Source organism: Schistocerca cancellata, chromosome 8, assembly GCF_023864275.1.
Source record: "Schistocerca cancellata isolate TAMUIC-IGC-003103 chromosome 8, iqSchCanc2.1, whole genome shotgun sequence".
In the NCBI taxonomy this organism is placed as follows: domain Eukaryota; kingdom Metazoa; phylum Arthropoda; class Insecta; order Orthoptera; family Acrididae; genus Schistocerca; species Schistocerca cancellata.
The window spans coordinates 341,623,652-341,643,801 of NC_064633.1; the positions used below are offsets into that span (position 1 = coordinate 341,623,652).

The following is a 20,150-nucleotide window of genomic DNA, read 5'->3' on the forward strand; positions in this document are numbered from 1 at the left end:
TTGTCCTTTACTCTAACAACTACATCACTGAGTGCCTCATAAAAACTATCCATCTTATCTTGATCTGTCCCTTCACAATGCGAATATACTGACACAATCCTAATTTTCTTGCTAGACATTGTCAAATCTATCCACATCAGTCGTTCGTTTACATACCTTATTGCAACTACGCTGGGTTCCATTTCTTTCCTGATGTAAAGCCCTACACCCCATTGTGCTATTCCTGCTTTGACTCCTGACAGGTAGACCTTGTATTCTCCCACTTCCTCTTCTTTCTTACCCCTTACCCGAATGTCACTAACAGCTAAAACGTCCAGCCCCATCTTACTTGCAGCCTCTGCCAGCTCTACCTTCTTCCCAGAGTAGCCCCCATTGATATTAATAGCTCCCCATCTCATTACCATTTGTTTGCCAAGTCGTGTCTTAGGAGTCCCTGGATTGTCAGTTAGAGGTGGGACTCCGTCACCTCCAAAGGTCCGAGGCATTTTGCTCTGATTGTTGCCAGCATCATATTTAAAGTACCAGGGAAGCAGGTTGCTAGCCTTACTTGCCCCGAGTCCCATTGGGTTTTACCCCTAACGGCTGAGGGACTAACCGGTGGATTTGGTAGTCTTTGCCGTATGAGCACAAAGGTGACCACGACTCAGAATATGTCCGAGATGCCCAGCTTTATTCCAAAGTAACTGGTATCCCGACTGTCGGGACCACTTACTTGGCCACTCATACGTTGCCCGTGGCTCATGAACTAGGACATGACTACAGGAACCCACACCATGAACCACCAATTGTCTAACTAGTATTTTATACAGGCAGTGACCCCATTGCATTTTGTCTAATGTCATCTCACTATTCTCACCTTTTATTTCTACAGTTTTACCATTCCTAACTGACCAGCAATCATAATTGTTTTTCTATTTTCAGTGACTATTTCATTCAGTCTCAAATATAAGTGACTGTAGTATACATTCCTTTCATTGTTTCATGAGTTAATGTGTATGTAATATTCAGTGATACGTTTTATACACAGCAGCTAGCTATAGTTATATTTCATTTAACAGACAGCCACTGGGTTCTATGATATCTGTAATGAGTAAACTTATCTTTTATGATGTTCATTATGTTGATGCAAGAAGAATCACAGTTACATTTTCTTTGGCTCAGTGTTACAGAAGTAAAGGCATAAAAACTGAATTCTGATTGATTATCATTCAAAATATTTGTACAGCTTGTACAAGTAATATATCATCTTGGCAGACATCTGTGACAACACAGTGATCTGTGCTGTGATCAGCTGACAGAAGGGGACCAGCAGCCACCATGTTGATTCAAGTGCTTGGAAAGCTAACATGCCATATTTGGTAATTTTCATAAGTAACTTGCTTGGTACAAAAATATGCAGTTTCAGTGATACATCACACTGAAGATGTCTCCAGACCCAGTAGTCTTTAGTACGGTTCAGTGTACTAAGGTGTCGGCAAATTTGACATTGGCATATTAACAATGTACCAATTTCATGCTCTCTTTTAAAGATGATCAGTGACCGAAATGCATTAGGAATTTACCATCATTGTCTTTATTGACTGTATTGTAATGTTTTGTTTCTGAGCCTCGTGAATTTGAATTTAATGACCATGATCAGTGTCCTCGAAAATATTTCAAACCTGATTGTCAGGGGGTTCATGCGTTTTTCACATTCTGGAACTCATGGAGCAGTCATCCCTTAACCTGTACTACAGAAGAGTTCTTGCATTTTCAGTCTGTTCTTAGCAGCTAGCTGGGCTAACCACAGGGCTTGAGACATCCTGTTGATGTCAGGAGTTTCCTGTGAATATTATGATGTAAGTTATAGCCTAATGATAGCACTTTGCAGAGAAAGGCGATTAGTGGGAGAACAGACAAGAGTAATAATTATCTCTATATTGGAGTGAAAACCAACCTTACTATGCAGAATCCTGCTGCCATGAGACCTACCCAATGCCAACAAACTGAACATTAACTTTCTGCTCAGCTGCTTATGCTGTGAGATGGCCGAGGCTGCAGCAGAACAGTATACAGTGTGATTTCTCATGACAACAGGCCACTTTCTGTCTGGCAAAGCTTAAAATTTTTAGTGGTGTTCTACATCATTTGATAGAATTTTCCTCAAAAGAACAATTCCATTTCTGCGAGAAGCATAATACACCTTTTTATGGTTTTACCTGTACAGACCAGAATACATATATAATATTAAAATATGACACTCCTGATGGTTGCAAAAGGAATATTGTTTCATCCTTGTGTTTGCCAAACTTATCTTGGACATTTTTATCTTTCTGAGTGGGTAAATTATTGCCTCAAAAGATGTGGTCAGCTTCTTGCAATAGTATCAGTACCACTGAATGAAAGTAGTCACACAAAATTGTTTCCTTGGTGTCACTAAAGAACTTTCAGTTTGATAGTAGGGCTGATTGACAACAGTACTATCACTATTCAAGAGCATAGAGGGACCTTCATGATAATTAACAATTAGATGCAGTCAATCTGAATTTCATTCTTCCTACCAGTGTTCTCCATATGTAAATGTATCTTACTGTAGGAAATAGTGTTAATTTTCTTGGGAAACCAGAAAACGTGTTCCAGTTGTTTGTTAGTCATGGTTTTATGCTCCTTCTACTCCGGAAGCTTCCCTTTGCACTTACCTGATTTGAGAATGGTTTGGAAAAAGCAGTGTTAGGATGAATGATCCACTCAGTGTTCTCTGATAAGTTTGGCTTTTTCCACTCTGCATTTAACAGGCAAGATTTGAATACAAAATGTGTTTGCTATTTTGATGCTGGATACAGTAGCTTAAGATAGTCTATAGCAGCGCATAGGACAGTTGGCACAGGTCTTCCGTCCAAGCGGACACCAGTAATTTGCTTTTGAAGAACAGATCATGAAGTCTTGATAATAAATTAGAAGTTTGCATGATTTGAAATGATATGAAATTCGAAATGATGTGAAAGATATTTATTCATGAAAGGACCTGGTGAAAATTTTGGCTTCAGTGTGTATGCAGATATAAAAACAGCAATTTTCACAATGATGGTTGAAACACTGAACTGCTGGCTGAGTGACAAATCGAAAGTTCTTATTTTTTGATTGTTTTCTCCACATTGTTTCATTTACTACGTGGTTGTAATACTTTTCTGTAGCAGTTGTTTACAAATATAGAATTTTGAAACTACCCAACAGTTTAAAACTGTGAGCTGAATTGTCACTGTTATTTACCACCATCTCCTTTCTCTCAAGGATGCTAGTCCATCATGGTATCCAAGGTTGTTAAAAGTATTGCGTGCTTTAAGCTTTGAGTCAGACTTTCTATCATGTTGTGATAGATCATTCACTAAGAGGCATGTGGGGGGATGAAAGGCATAGTTATAGTTTCAAGTTCCATTCAAGGATAAAGTTTTCAGCTATTTGGAAATTTTGTTACTTTACTTGCTCCAGTACCGAGTGAAAGATTAATTCAGGGAACTATAATGTATTTACATTTGTAAATAAATAACTAAAATTCTTGGTTTATTCTGTATGCACCCAAATATCATTTGGCAAAAGAAGTCTCTCTCTCTTTTTCTCTCTGAGATTTTTTTTTTTCCTTTCTTTTTTCAGAGAGCTTCTGTGTCACCGGGTGAGAGAGACAAGTATCGTTCTCGATCACCGGATGTTGAACCAGATGTGAAGAGACGAAAAGAAGATAAACTTGGTCATGTAAGTGAAATTATCTATTTATATCTTAGAATGAAGGCTTTTCTGTTTTGTTATGTATGTAGCCTTCGCTTATTTAGTTGGAATGTTAACAAATATCTCCTGAGGGCCTCAGCAACAGACAACAGTTCATCAAGATAGAATAATTATTCTTTCAGCGAAAGTAAACCAGAAATTGCCTGTAGGCCAAACTTGGACAGCAGATAACAAATATTTACATGGAAGAGAATGATTACCTTGAATTTGCAAGTCTGATTTTCATTCTAACTGGAATGTCTGACACATAACACAAGTACAAGTATATAAAGGAATTGATTCCACACGAGCATGTGTGCTATGGGAACATGAGAACTGGTGTGAGTAGTGGGTGCATGGATTTAAATGTGAGACTGAAGAAGATGGATGGAATAAACATTTTGTGGGCATTACTGGGAGAGGCATTTGATTGAGAGAACTGCACAAATTAGATGAGATGAATAAGCAGTTCAAATACAACAAGAGAGAATATGTAAATGATAGTATGAAAAAGACAAAGTCTTTGCAATTAAGTAAAGTGAAAACAATGACTGGAGGCTTTTGAGCTGTAGCAGGATGAGAAATAACTATAGAAATGAAGTGAAGAAGTTAAGGTGGGTTGTGGAAGAAGTGGAAAGCTTCCACCATTTACTACTAAAGCATCTCCAGGATTATCACAGACACTGTTTTTTTTTTTTTTTTTAATATGGTAATGAAATATCCTTGTTAACAAAATTGGCAATCACCTTTACCTGAAGCCACAGTGTTACTTGCCATATATTATTAACAGCCTCCTTTCTTTTCTAAAATTATACAGACCTCCCTCAGTCTCCTTTAATTTTGTTTTGTGTTTAATGCCTTTGTTTTCATCATTCATTTTGCTTTACGCTTCAATTCATAATCAATTTATCATTATACCTCAATGTACTTTCCAATCAATATTTACTGGTGGTCAATGTAAAGGCTGTTATCAACACTATAAAGTTTTAATGAGGGGATAATCTGAAAGTAGGTTTAGTCACTGTTCTCCACACCGAAACTGTATAACCAAAAACAAATACACTATTGCATCATGAACTACACACCTTGTACTATTTTTTGACATAGTTGCCACTCTGGTAAATCTTGGGGCCCTGTGATGCAAGGAATTGTCACACACCCTGCTCTGCCTCAGCATTGATTTGGAAGTGATGTCCCAAGACTACAGCTTTCAATGCAGGAAACTGATAAAAGTCTGATGGGGGCAAGATTGGGCCTGTAGGCTGGGCAATCCAATCTCTCCCATCCGAAAGAATGACTCTGCCCCTGTGTGAGCCTTGCTGTGTGTGGTTTTGCATTGTCACATATGTTGTTGTTGCTGTTGTGGTCTTCAGTCCTGAGACTGGTTTGATGCAGCTCTCCATGCTGCTCTATCCTGTGCAAGCTTCTTCATCTCCCAGTACCTACTGCAGCCTACATCCTTCTGAATGTGCTTAGTGTATTCATCTCTTGGTCTCTCTCTACAATTTTTACCCTCCACGCTGCCCTCCAATACTAAATTGGTGATCCCTCGATGTCTCAGAACATGTCCTACCAACCGATCCCTTCTTCTAGTCAAGTTGTGCCACAAGCTCCTCTTCTCCCCAATTCTATTCAATACCTCCTCATTAGTTATGTGATCTACCCATCTAATCTTCAGCATTCTTCTGTAGCAGCACATTTCGAAAGCTTCTATTTTCTTCTTGTCTAAACTATTTATCGTTCACGTTTCGCTTCCATACATGGCTACACTCCATACAAATACTTCCGGAAACGACTTCCTGACACTTAAATCTATACTTGATGTTAACAAATTTCTCTTCTTCAGAAACGCTTTCCTTCCCATTGCCAGTCTACATTTTATATCCTCTCTACTTTGACCATCATCAGTTATTTTGCTCCCCAAATAGCAAACCTCCTTTACTACTTTAAGTGTCTCATTTCCTAATCTAATTCCCTCAGCATCATCCAACTTAATTAGACTACATTCCCTTATCCTCATTTTGCTTTTGTTGATGTTCATCTTATACCCTCCTTTCAAGACACTGTCCATTCCGTTCAGCTGTTCTTTCAAGTCCTTTGCTGTCTCTGACAGAATTACAATGTCATCGGCGAACCTCAAAGTTTTTATTTCTTCTTCATGGATTTTAATACCTACTCCAAACTTTTCTTTTGTTTCCTTTATTGCTTGCTCAATATACAGATTGAATACCATCGGGGAGAGGCTACAACCCTGTCTCACTCCCTTCCGAACTACTGCTTCCCTTTCATACCCCTCGACTCTTATAACTGCCATCTGCTTTCTGTACAAATTGTAAATAGCCTTTCACTCCCTGTATTTTACCCCTGCTACCTTCAGAATTTGAAAGAGGGTATGCCAATCAACATTGTCAAAAGCTTTCTCTAAGTTTACAAATGCTAGAAACGTAGGTTTGCCTTCCCTTAATCTTTCTTCTAAGATAAGTCGTAGGGTCAGTATTGTCTCACATGTTCCAACATTTCTACAGGATCCAAACTGATCTTCCCCGAGGTCAGCTTCAGTTTTTCCATTCGTCTGTAAAGAATTCGAGTTAGTATTTTGCAGCTGTGACTTATTGAACTGATAGTTCGGTAATTTTCACATCTGTCAACACCTGCTTTCTTTGGGATTGGAATTATTATATTCTTCTTGAAGTCTGAGGGTATTTCGCCTGTCTCATACATCTTGCTCACCAGATGGTGGAGTTTTGTCAGGACTGGCTCTCCCAAGGCTGTCAGTAGTTCTAATGGAATGTTGTCTACTCCGGGGGCCTTGTTTCGGCTTTGGTCTTTCAGTGCTGTGTCACACTCTTCACGCAGTATCATATCTCCCATTTCATCTTCATCTACATCCTCTTCCATTTCCATAATATTGTCCACAAGTACATCGCCCTTGTGTAGACCCTCTATATATTCCTTCCACCTTCCTGCTTTCCCTTCTTTGCTTAGAACTGGGTTTCCATCAAAGCTCTCGATATTCATGCAAGTGGTTCTCCTGTCTCCAAAGGTTTCTTTAATTTTCCTGTAGCCAGTATCTATCTTACCCCTAGTGAGATAAGCCTCTACATCCTTACATTTGTCTTCAAGCCATCCCTGCTTAGCCATTTTGCACTTCCTGTCGATATCATTTTTGAGACGTTTGTATTTGTTTTTGCCTGCTTCATTTACTGCATTTTTATATTTTTTTCCTTTCATCAATTAAATTCAATATTTCTTCTGTTACCCAAGGGTTTCTACTAGCCCTCGTCTTTTTACCTGTTTGATCCTCTGCTGCCTTCACTATTTCATCCCTCAAAGCTACCCATTCTTCTTCTTCTTCTTCTGTATTTCTTTCCCCCATTCCTGTCAATTGTTCCCTTATGCTCTCCCTGAAACCCTGTACAACCTCTGGTTTAGTCAGTTTATCCAGGTCCCATCTCCTTAAATTCCCACCTTTTTGCAGTTTCTTCAGTTTCAATCTACAGTTCATAACCAATAGATTGTGGTCAGAGTTCACATCTGCCCCTGGAAATGTCTTACAATTTAAAACCTGGTTCCTAAATCTCTGCCTTACCATTATATAATTTATCTGATACCTTCTAGTATCTCCAGGATTCTTCCATGTCACATAAGAGCACAAAATCTTCACTCAAGAACCCTGGAATTTTTCGTTGAATGGCAGACCTGAGTTTGGTGAGGGTACCACAGTAGCAAGTTGCACTGATGGTCCCTCGCTGGAGGAAATCACACCTTTTGTGTCCCAGAACACTGCAGCCATAACCTCTTTTATGGAGGGTGATACTCTGAATTTTTCTTCACTAATGAACTGGGATGGTTCCATATAATTGAGGCGATGTAGGATTCTGGTGTACAGTGGCACACCCTCTCGTCGTCTTTGATGATTCTGAACAGGAACTCATTTCTCTCTTGCACATGCTGCATCAAATGATCAAGGGTGATTCCCATTCCCACTCTCTTGTGAACTGAGGTCAGGTTTCTCAGCACCCATCTTGCAGACATTTTTTGGTAACTCAAAACATCATGGAGTATGCGGCCTGAGCACAGCCAGTACGCAGTGAGGATGCCACATCTGATACCATTATACACCTGTCCACCAACAACATGTCGTGTACTCTAGCAATGGTGTTTTCATTTGTGGATGTGTAGGGACACTCACTTCAGTCTTCCATCTACCCCACCCTCCCTTCCTACCCTGAACATGCAACACCAGTGACCAACCATTTGATGAGGCATGGTCTCTTCACAATACATGGTGTGTAGACAGTTGTGGATATGGACACCTTAGTCCCACGCGCCCATTCATACCAGATAACAGAATACACTTCCACTGGTGGGCACATTTTCAGTACACATCTATCTGCCATCATGATGTGTACTCGAATAACCTCAGGTATGCTGGTCTGCTGCTACTCTTTCTTCTTTGGTGCTGTGTGCATGTTTAATTCCTCCTCTGCTGATGCAGCTTCTATTGTTGAGCCAATAATGGCGTGGATTCATATTATGTTTGTTTGTTGTTTGTGTCACATGGTGGACCATCTTCTCTTTCAAAAACTTTTGGAAGTCTCTCGTATTAGAAAGTGGTTATGCACTCCCAATACATCTAGCTTCACTTCATCTGGAAATTAAGTAATGTCAATGTGTAATGACATAAACATCTGAAGACACGAATTGTTATTGAGCTGGTATTGGTATTTGCCATGACTAAGTATAATTCGTAGATGTTAGGATTTAGTATAGAATGCTAATCTAACCTTAAGACATATAGGCTGGTTTGCTTATGATGTATACTTTGCAAGATATTATATGTTATGTTGTGTGTGAACTAATGTATGTAATCTTTAAAAAAATGTTTTTACTATGTGCACAAATGCTTTTGAGGATGAGACATAAGGCCTCGAAATCGATCATGCAATAAAACTTATTACTCCATAACTGCACCCTGAGGCTACTTCACTTATTGTCACAGACACTGAGAGTTTCTTGTATAGTTTATTCTTTGCCAGTGTTACACAATGATGGCAAGAATACACACATATTACAGACAGTTGTGTTCGGATTATTGACTGACTCATATTATGCATCGCTGCTATAGTGCAGTACTAGCACTTCCACCCGTGCCTTACATATATGACCAAATAATACTCAATAAATAATGTCTAAAGCTCACAAATATACACAATCTTCTAATACTAGTGTCTCATAGCATGCTCATAATTTTATCCGCCTCAGAATGAAAAGAATCTGCACAATAAAACTAGACCAAACTGACAGAAAAACCTTGTACTTGTCGTATGGTAGCAGGCCAATGCACAAAAGCTGAGTTTATTTAACCAGGGACTTTTCACATTGCACAACAAGAAAGTTTGGAGAAAATTGTGCTGTTCACGTGTCGAAAGGGAAAGTCAGCCGGAAAACAGAGTCAAGAATGAACTGTGGGACAACCCATGAGGTGACTTTCAGCTTATAGATGTAAGTGTAGATGTCCTTTTTAAATTTGCTCTTCCCACATCTTGTACTAGGTAAGGTGGTACAGTGATGTGGTGGACTTGTAATCAGGAATACAGCAGTTAAATCCATTTCCGGCTACCCAGATTTAGAGCTACTCTGGTTACTCTAAATCATTTAAGGTGAATGCCAGGATGACTCCTTTGTAAATGACATATTCTCCATTATTCCTTCATCCATGCTTGTGCTCTGTCACTAATGACCTCATCATCAACAGGATACTGTACCAGAATATTCCTTTTTCTTTCATCTTCTTCTCTCCTTTGACTCTGTGTTCTTTCTCTTCCATCCCCTTCTTCAAACTGTTCTGTAATAGTAATATTTCAGTTAGCAGCCACTTAGAAAAATCTTTCACTAAATGTCTTCAGTTGATTTACTCACAAAATTTTCTATAAGTAAGTTCAGATAAGAAGGATGTCTGTCTGTTGGTGGGCAATGGTTCGACGTCTCTATATATCTAACCATTGCACTAGAGCATCTGTCATAGGCTCTAACAATTAATGTAAAGCATGTATCAAAGTGATGTTTGTGAGAAAATTAAGTGACTTACGATATTTTATACTTTTCTGCACATTTTGCATGCTCTCATATTACTAATCTCTTCAAATATCCTATTTTCTTATAATACTTAGCATTGCATGAAATTTTCTTTTATATCCATCAGAATGGTGCATGTTTCACTTTGACAGATTAACTTATTGGTGAAAGGACGTAATAAAAAGCTTTGAAAACATTTGTATTGTAACATTGGATGTGTATTTGTTACCTAATTCTACCACCAGTTGGGTTAATTTATGTTAACAAATATATGTCTGTTAAACCATTCAAACAAAATATGTTACATACATATTTGTGCAAATCACTAACTGGTTTTCATTTGAAAAAGGGAGAAAAAGTGATGGAAAGATTCTTTAAAAAATATTCTTCAAATAAAACTTAACTTGACAAACTTTTGAATGAAAACAAACTCAATTATAAATTAAGAATTTTCGTTTGGAGATTATTTCTTACACTATAATTTCTGTCACATGGCAATGCAGTATGTGTTTTCCTCAAAGAAAATCCTTTATTATGAGTTGTTGAACAACATTTGGGTGTAAATACTTTTAAACTCTTTTTGTTTCTTTTCCAGGAAAGTGATGGAGAGAAGAGTGACCAAGATTTAGTAGTGGATGTAGCAAATGAGGTTGGTTATTGAAGTGAAGTTTTGATTCTTTTAACAGCTAATCATCTTGTTTTCTTGGTCTGTTTAAATCTCTTTCTCTCTCTCTCTCTCTCTCTCTCTCTCTCTCTCTCTCTCTCTCTCTCTAGCATGAAATACTTAATGTATTGCAACAGTGTTCACCTATTCCAATCAAATTATTTGTGGTACTTAATGCATTGTCTGGTGTACAATTCTAAAACTGATAAGAAAATGTGTACTAAATATCATTTTCTACTGAAATACATTCATGGTTCCATCAAAGGAATCCCTGATTTTAAAATTAAATATCTTGAAAGCTGAGATTGAGAGATGAGTGCAAGAAATGGTATGTTTATTGTGCAAGCTGTAAAAATTTGTTACCAAAGTTGTACAGCAGTTTCGAAATAGTTAAAAAAACTGCTGACACATGACACTGTATTCACAATATGTAGTGTCTATAAATAGTGCGCTGCAGCTCACTGATGAGTTCCACCATTGAAACATGAGAGGAGGTTAGGGTAGAAGGAAGGAATGAATGAAGAGGTTGAAATTATGTATTCCACTGGACAACATGTTTTTCTATTACTGGAGTACCATAGGTTAGAATGCAGTCCTACAGTAACAAGGCACAGTTTTCAAACACAATGTAATGTTCCAAAACTACCTGAAATGAAAACCAAAACCATCACTAAAGTTTCTGCAATTATTCTGCAAAATCCAAGGAAATCTGTTTGAAGAATTGCAGCAGAGACTGTTTTGCAGCATTCCAGGATGCAGAAAATACTTCGACAGAGACTACACATTTCCATTCAAAATCAAAAGCCATCAGGCCATAACTGTGAGATGTCCAACAGAGGGCTGACTTTGTGAGCCAGATTCTCACAATGATTGATAATGAAGGATTTGATGTTGGCTGCATCCAGTTCGCAGATGAAACACACTTCTACCTGAATGGTGTCATGAATAAACAGAATTGGCAGTTGTGGAGTTCCAAAAAAATCCCAGTTTGTCTGAAGTGAAGTGAAGTGAGACCAGTGTATTCTTCCAAAGTTACTGTTTGGATTGTGGTATGCAGAAGAGGCATTATTGGCCCTTTTTTCTTGTGAGAAATGGGCACTAGTGAATGTTACATTGCAATTTGTTGCCACATATCTAGTGCTGGAGGTTCGACCGGACACCAAGTGATTCGTGCAGGATGGGGGCCTGACCACATCCGCACCAAACATGAGTTTCGCTTTCTTAATGAATACTTCGGGACTAGAGTCATTGCATTGGATTATTGCAAAGTTAATGGCAAAGGTATGGGTTGGCCTTCATATTCACCTGATCTGAGTTCTTGTGACTACTCTTCATGGATCACATTCAGACACTGTCTACCAGAATCATTCCACCACACAGGATGAGATTGAATCAGCAGTCTGTGTGGCATATGAATCCATTTCCATTGAGATGCTGCAGGACATGATGGCAAATATAGTTGTTCACTTGCACCACCTCTGTACAGTGGGTGGCGGACATTTTGAAAATATTGTGATGTGTTTGTAAAGACTGCTTGCAGAAGACGAGTTTAATTATGCAAGCAGATTCTGTATGAGCTGCACAATGTACAGTGCTGCCTGTTAGTTGCTTTTTGAACTATTTCAAAACTTCTGTATAAAATTCTTAACAGCTTTCACAATAAATGTACTCTTTGTTGCACTCTTCTAGCGATCTTTGTTTTTGAGAGAATTCTTCTATGTGGTTTTTTTGTGTGGCTTACTTTTAAATGTTACTTTCTGAAATTCTGTCTATAAATCATCTCAAAAGTCCCTTCTTAATTTGTGTTCTCTATACAATTTCAAAGACAAGACACAAAAAGATCTATGGATTTCATTAGAAATAGGTAAAATCACTGTGCTCTTCAAAATTATGGAAGAACTGACAATATCTCACTAAAATAATTTGTTATTCATATTTGGAGCTATTAAAAGTAAGAACCACTGGAAAATGTGTAACATTTTAAACATTCTTCAACGTAAAATTCGGCCTCATGATGTGTTCTCATTTAGTCACCATGGTCAGTTAATTGCTCAGTCATGCCAGACTGAAAGCACAGGTTTTTCAAAATTTAAAGAGGATTCCTGTATGTGAATATTTTGACTCAAATCCATCCCAGTGATGCGTAAATAATTTTAAATGACCACTGAGTGGTTTTTTGAGTAATTTGATGAACAATTTCTTCTCTTATTTTAGCAAGCTAGATTCCACTTGTTCTTTTACAAACTTGGTTATAACAGTGCATCACAAGATGTTTTCTTATCTCTTTGACCTCTCACCCCTCCCCATCTCCCTTGTCCCGCCAGTACTTTAATGGAACCACATCTTAGTGTGACTGCTAAAATCGTAGTTCTCTAATGTTGCAGGTGCATTGTAACAACTTAAAACAGTAATTTTACTGAATTATACACCTCTGAGCTCATCAAGATGACAGCTTAATTACTATCATCTCACAATATGGAGATGCACTCTTGGACAATGTTGGCAAAGCTTTGTGTGGTACAGAGAATAAATAAATGAGATGCAATGTACTTTACATAGAAACTTTTGACTATCTGGCAGAAACATTTCCTCTGTCTTTTCTCCTTTCGTGTCTCCATTATTCACTTCAGAGCCTTCAAGCATCCCCATCCCCATCTATACCCCCATCACACTCACACATACATAGTATCACTGTATGCCAACTCTACAGCTTGGTATTAGATAATCTACATGCTTTTTTGCTTGAAACTACATCCTGTTACACTCTCATCACATATTTATTCCTCTCCATCATTTGTTTTATGGAGTAACTCTTGTAGGCCCTGGTCCAAGAGTCACTTAGTATTGGTACTTATCATTTAACATGTCTCATAATATTTATTTTCCCTATTACTTCGTGGTTCCATTAGTAGGAACAGCATTTTCATTGGTACGTAAGCTCACCATTTTCGTAAATAGATTCTGCTCTCACCAAAGGCCTCAGTAAGAACTGTTATAGCTGAAAAGTAAAGGAGCAGCATTTTCTGTGTTCCAAGAAGTTAGTACTAAAAAAATAATAATATCAGACAGTTTTTAATGATAACTCTGAACTGGCTTTAGCAAATTGTTTGGTGACAGTGTTGGCCCATACATGTAACCACAACAGTGCAGTCCAGCAGTCACGCCTATTCTGTCAGGGTGCATCCTCCTCTCCTCCTTATCAACAGTAGTGATGCTTTACTCTGTATTGAAACAATTTTCAAGCACAATCACCATACAACAAATTACAGAAATACACATCCATGCACTCTTCTTCTGTGCAGCCATTACTCTCATCAGGTGCAGCTGATACCATGAATGCGTCTGTTTTACAGACAAGTGAAACTAGGTTGCTAGAAGCCACTACTGAAACATTTTTTTTTCCAAAAAATTCTCTATGTTAGAAGTGTGTATCTGTTGTTGTTACAGGTATAATATTTGTGAAGTGATGTCTTTAAAGTTCGTAAAGTCATGTGATTGTTGCAGGTTGGTAGTGAGTTAGATGTAGACTTATGGAAGTAAGCTATGTTTTTGAAGAGAATTAATAACTTGCTAATTGAATTCAAGAGCATATTCAGTGACTGCTTCCCTTTTGTAACAGTGTGGACTGAGTCTTGTAAAAGTAGATCATGGGTAACAAAAGGAATTAGTGTGTCTAACATTAAGAAGAGGAAACTGCATATGGAGGCAAAAATGAATTGAAGTGCTGAATTTCTTAAATGTATAAGCACATATAAAAAAGTAATTAAATTAGCAAAGTTTACTGCAAACAATACATTCATTTGAAATGCAAAAAGACAAATCCAAAGCTGTTTGGTCTGTTGTAAGAAGTGACGTTGACAGTGAAATAGAGAGAAAATGTCCCTGTAAACTAATGATACATAATAGAACATTGACAGGTCCCGGTGCTGTACATGAATCCTTCAATGATTTCTTCATTAGTTGTAACAGAATTGGTGACTGCTCACCACAAAGTACAATTCCTAGGATGGCAGAGAGAAATTGTTCAGGTTTTAAGTTTTCACCTGTTTTAAGCTCTGATATCATTAAAATCATAACATCCCTAAAAAATTTAAACTCAGTGAGTTGTGATGAGGTTCCCACTAGAATAATAAAATCAGTACATCATAGTATTTCACATCCATTCTCCCTCATCATCAACCAGTCTATTGAAGAGGGCTATTTCATTGTTATCAATTTTTTTAAAAAATACTTGAAAGAGCTGCATGTGAGCAGACAGAAAATTATAATTCATCCAACAATACTATTTTATGCAATCAGTATTGTTTCAAGAAAGGCTCCAGCATAACCCATGCAATAAATATATTGGTCACAAAAGTTAGCAGTTGTCTTAATAATAGAATGTGTGTATCAGGCATCTTTTGCAATCTTACCGAAGACTGCGACGCTGTAAATTGTGACCAGCTTCTCCAAAAACTGATTAGTTATGGTTTTTAAGGAAAATCTTTTAGTTAAATGTCATCATACTTGGCAAACAGAAAACAAAGAGTACTTGCAAATAACAGTGACAAAAAATTCCTTTCTGGCTGGAAACACATACAGTTAGGTGTCTCATAAGGCTAAATATTATGGCCACTATTATTTTTGTATTACATCAATGAAATGCCATGCCAGGTTGAGTCAGATACTATCCTTAATGCAGATGACTCAACAGTGATAGTCTGCCGTAAAGCCGATGAAGACTTAATCCGCCTTATTTAGCAGACACTTGGGGAAGTGGAGCCAAGGGAAAAAAATAATAATTTGAAATTTAACTTTGGAAAACAATATATTATTCATTTCATAACAATACAATCAGCATAATGTATAAGTAAAATAAGCTGTGTTGACAAAAAATTGGACACTGCAAGCTGTGTAAATTCCGTGGTGTGTTAATAACAAAAAATATGTTGTGGAGTGATCATTTAGTGTGGAGTGATCATGTAGATGGCATTCGTGTTAACTGAAAACTCTTGTGTATGTCATGAATAGCTTATCTAGTATCACTGATTTAGCAATTAAAAAACTGTGTTGTGCATATTTTGTTTCAGTCGTTAAATATAGCACGATAAAAAGATCATTCGAGCCATGGTGGGAGAAAAAAAGAATTGACACTGCAAACCTCTATTTGAAAGGCTAGATCTAATGTCCATTACAAGCATGTGCATCTATGAGATTCTCATTTTCACAAAGAGAAACCCATAATATTTTGTGGACAACTGCTTCCTTCATAAGTATGAGACTAGATGCAAGGCAGGTTACACACTACTTGCCCACAGACTCAAACTATACGAAAATTCTTGTTCAGCCAATCCTTGAATATTTTTCCTCAGTCTGGGATCCTTGCCAGGTGTGCTTGAGAGAGGAAATACATCTCCAAAGAATATAAGCACTTTTTTTCAAAGGTTTTTCGAGTGTGAAAGTCATGGAGATGTCACTACAGACTTACGCTGTACATTTTTTTGAAGAATTCTGCCATGTTAGAAGCCTCAGAACGTCAGTAAACTGCTGTTTAAGATTGTTTCTTGTTTTTAATATCTGTCTTGTGTGTACAACAGCTATTATAAATAGGAAGTGTTACTGTGCTTTTGCAAATAAAACGTTATCAGAAAGGCATTTTCAGGCATTTTTCCGCTCTGAAATGCATATTTCATGTGGTAATAGGACACGTTTAACCTTGTTAAAATAACTTCTTTTTTGTTATATGTTTTGATTAACCAAGAAGAGAAGCATGATGTGTGAAAAGGCTGCTTTGGTAAGCCAGCATTTTCCTTAATGTGGGCTGATGAAACTCATGTTCAGACAATATTCCCTTCCTGAAAATGGTGAGAACATATTTTGCTCTATTTGGTTGGTTTCAAATCTTTCCTTCTCACATTTTTCATCCAGAGAGCTTTAAAAGTTGGATTGATCAGAAATCTAAAGTCATATGACAGAAATAAAACCACTACAGTAAAAGTAAACAGTACAACCAAAAATCATATATGTAAAATAAATGTTATTCCTTTACACTTCAGACTATAATCAGAATGATTAGTTCACACATAAATAATGCCAGCTGGCATCTTTTTGTCAAAACACTTCCATCAGAAGCTAGTGTTTGGGGCAACTAACATGGTGGATGTCTGCTTCAGGTTAGTGACATTATGAGGACAAGGACAACCTTTATTGTGTCTCCATGCAGAATGTGTCCAGACACTACAAGAGAGGCGTTGTGCATGAAGGTGCAATTTACAGTTAAAATTCAGAGAGCATATGGTCCTGCAGGAGTCAGCCAACACATTGCTTCTTTCTACATAGGGGTGATCAACAAGTTTCCTTTGAAAAGCCGTACAGTCCAGAATCAGTATGCCGAACAGGCAAAATGATCGTGACCTTTAAGGCAATCATCCCACCAGTGCACCAGCTTGGAGATACCTGTTTGGTAAACCACTGTGTCCCATTACTGAAGAAGTCTAGAACTGTGTGCTGCACATCCTCATCTGACAGGGCCTTTTTTGTGAACTGAAGGCAAGATAATTGCATGGGGAGAGTTCAGGGCTATAGGATGAGTGCTTGACTGTCCCCCACTTAACTCAGCATAACTTCAGCACTCCAACATTTGAGATATAAGAATATGTGTGATCATGAAGCAGCAGCACGCCTTGTTGCAGTTGGGTTTTGACAGACATGGAGCCCCACACACATTCTTCATTCTCCAATGGATGTCTACTGATGTTTATCATTTGGCATCTAAGAAAAGAATAGCTGCATGGGATTAGCTGAGCGGTCTAAGGCGCTGCAGTCAGGGACCGTGCAGCTAGTCCCGGCGGAGGTTCAAGTCCTCCCTCAGGCATGGTTGTGTGTGTTTGTCCTTAGGATAATTTAGGTTAAGTATTGTGTAAGCTTAGGGACTGATAACCTTAGCAGTTAAGTCCCATAAGATTTCACACACATTTGAACACAAGAAAAGAATAACAGCCCATTGGTCTTGTTTGGAAGTATTTCGTACTAATGTTGCCATAGTTCACATTTCTGCATTTGCAGCAAGCACATTGGAAAGACATGAATGCCACACTAATCCTTTGCCTACATGTCAGTGTGCATATACCCGCATCGGAGTCATGCTACATCGCTTATATGCTGCAGGGATGAATTCAAAAGCAAACTTTTTGATCGCTCCTTATATATCACGAAAAGACCCTGAAGGTAAAATTTGGGAGATTTGAGTTCATAAGGAGGCTTATCAAAAGTTGTTCTTCCCATGCACCATTTGCAACTAGAGGGGACAGTGGCAGTGGTACAAGGAGTACCCTCTGATACACACCCTAAAGTGACTTTTGAAGTGTAAATGTAGATATTCATTATCTTAGATGAAAAAAGGCAAAATTTTCTTCTCTAAACAACATCTTTTCTGTTTTTGTATTCTCTGCAGGACCCTAATTCACCTCACCCCAATGGTGGTGATCATCCTGGGGCAGATATCAGAGAAAATGGTGAGAAAAGCGGTGGTCTAGGCAGTGTTAAGTCAGAGAGGCCACCCAGTCGTAGTGGTTCCAGTTCCAGTCGGTCTACGCCATCTCTGAAAAGTAAAGATGTAAGATGCAGAGTACACAGCATCATATTGTACAGCAGTTACTTATTTCCTAAATCTCATATCACATTTTGCCACTGCAATAACAAGAAACAAAAACATTGCTACCTATCAACAAAATAATTTCTCTTCATTGAGGAGGAAAGAAATTAAGATATTGAATGTTTCATTAACACTATAGTGTTATTGTTTCTTAGTGTACTGTAAATGCTCAGTTGACAAATTGTAATCTTGCTGGAAGGTTGACACCTATGAATTTCTGTAACACTGTGGCATTACACAGCTGTGAGCTAAAAATGCTGATCACTGTTCATGTCGTTTTGACGAGTTTGAGCTTTTATTTGGCTGTTTTAGTACTTTTCTGGGTTCAATAGGTGAATGAATATACCCAGCAAATTGTGCTTGTTAAGCAGGTGGCTTACAAAATAACATAAGCATTTTTGAACTGTTAGTACTGACTTCAGAAAAAAAAACAAATTCTGATGATACTTATGTTGCAGGCTGATAAACCATCCACACCTGTCTCCAAAGCCACAACACCTACAGGCGCCCCAGGTTCGAGTGGAGGCAAATCAGGAGTACCTGCTGTAGTGCTTCCTCCAGGAGCATATCCATTCCCTCTTATGGCTGGTGGAGTTGGAGCAGCTAGAAGTAATGATGCTAGCCCATACAACAGTGTGCCACCCTCTCCTTACTCAAGACCACCCATGGTACTTATATTTTTACTTTGATAGTGGTTATTTTTGTTTGTTTTGAAGGAGTATAGGTGCTTGATTGCCCGACGTGATGCGCAGCTATGAATATTCTATGAAGAATGTCTGACTACCTTTACACCTGTAAATTTGAATGTTACAAATGGAATATCCCGAGTTCATAAAAATAAAACAAATCTCAAATTACTTGAAAGCTAAGGGAATAATAAGCATAAAGTCTCTTCCACTCATGAAACGGCATGTATTTCTTGCTTAGCTTCCCCTCCCTATCCTAATAATTGATACAGGTCGTGAACTATTGCTGGTCTGTCTGATGAACAAACTAGGCAATAGTAGTGACTGAATACAAACATGAAGTTTTATTTCTTTCTGCTGAGCTTCTTTTACTGGTTGTCACAAACCTTTAGCCTCAAAATTATACAGTCAGCAGATAATCGTCAACTGAATACTTTGAAATGAGAGACCAATAGCTGGAACTGAGTAGTTCATACAAGAGCATTGAGTGTGATGTACATGCTTCTGGATACTTATGTTTCACATCAACCGTGATGTACCATATCAACATTGAAAACGGTACTCAGTCACCTTGTCAGCGGTCATCTCTGCCTGCAGTTCATGAGAGGTTGTCAAAGATGGAGTATTATTCGTTACAGGTACTTGTAAACATTCATTTCATGTGTGGTAGATTTATGCAGTGCCCAAAAAACCTGAATGAATGGACTATGAAATGAACAAAAGTATCCAAATGCCTCTTACTGTCTTCATGGCAGGTTTAACGCTTCTGGGGATACTTTCAATGAGGTGTCGAATGTCTGTGGAGGAATTGCAGCCCATTCTTCCTCAAGAGCTGAAACCAGAGAAGGTAGTGAAGTTATATGCTGCGGTCTTGAGCAAAATCGACATTCTTACTCATCCCAAAGGTGTTACTTTGAGTTCAGGTCAGGACTCTGAGCAGGCCAGTCCATTTTAGGAATGTTAATGTTCACAAAGCAGTGCTTCACAGATAATGCTTTATGACAGGGTGCGTTGTCATTTTTATGTAAACAGTCATCTTTTCTGAACTATCCCTCTACTGTGCATCATCTCTGTTTAGTTCCGTAACACCCCTCAGTTAGTCAATCAATCATCTCCACTTTTTTCATGGCACAGTGACTACTCCATTAAATTTCAGATGTGCGGCTGCATAAATCCAACTTATTTTAATATTTTGCCAATTACCGTTCAGTCAGCTTCAGAATGAGCCTATATTAGATTAGATTAATACTAGTTCCATGGATCATGAATACGATATTTCATAATGATGTGGAACGAGTCAAATTTTCCAATACATGACATAATTAAGTTAATTTAACAACATACTTAA

General features: G+C 38.0%; 1 protein-coding gene across 1 annotated transcript in view; it reads left to right on the plus strand.

Moving 5' to 3' along the window:
• The window catches only part of LOC126094552 (protein groucho), a 701,311-nt gene that overhangs the window by 617,883 nt on the left and 63,278 nt on the right, over positions 1 to 20,150 (plus strand). The window contains exons 9-12 of the mRNA XM_049908986.1: positions 3,631 to 3,729; positions 10,415 to 10,468; positions 17,916 to 18,077; positions 18,575 to 18,784. Coding sequence (XP_049764943.1) covers positions 3,631 to 3,729; positions 10,415 to 10,468; positions 17,916 to 18,077; positions 18,575 to 18,784 — 525 coding nt within the window. The remainder of the gene's footprint in view (positions 1 to 3,630; positions 3,730 to 10,414; positions 10,469 to 17,915; positions 18,078 to 18,574; positions 18,785 to 20,150) is intronic.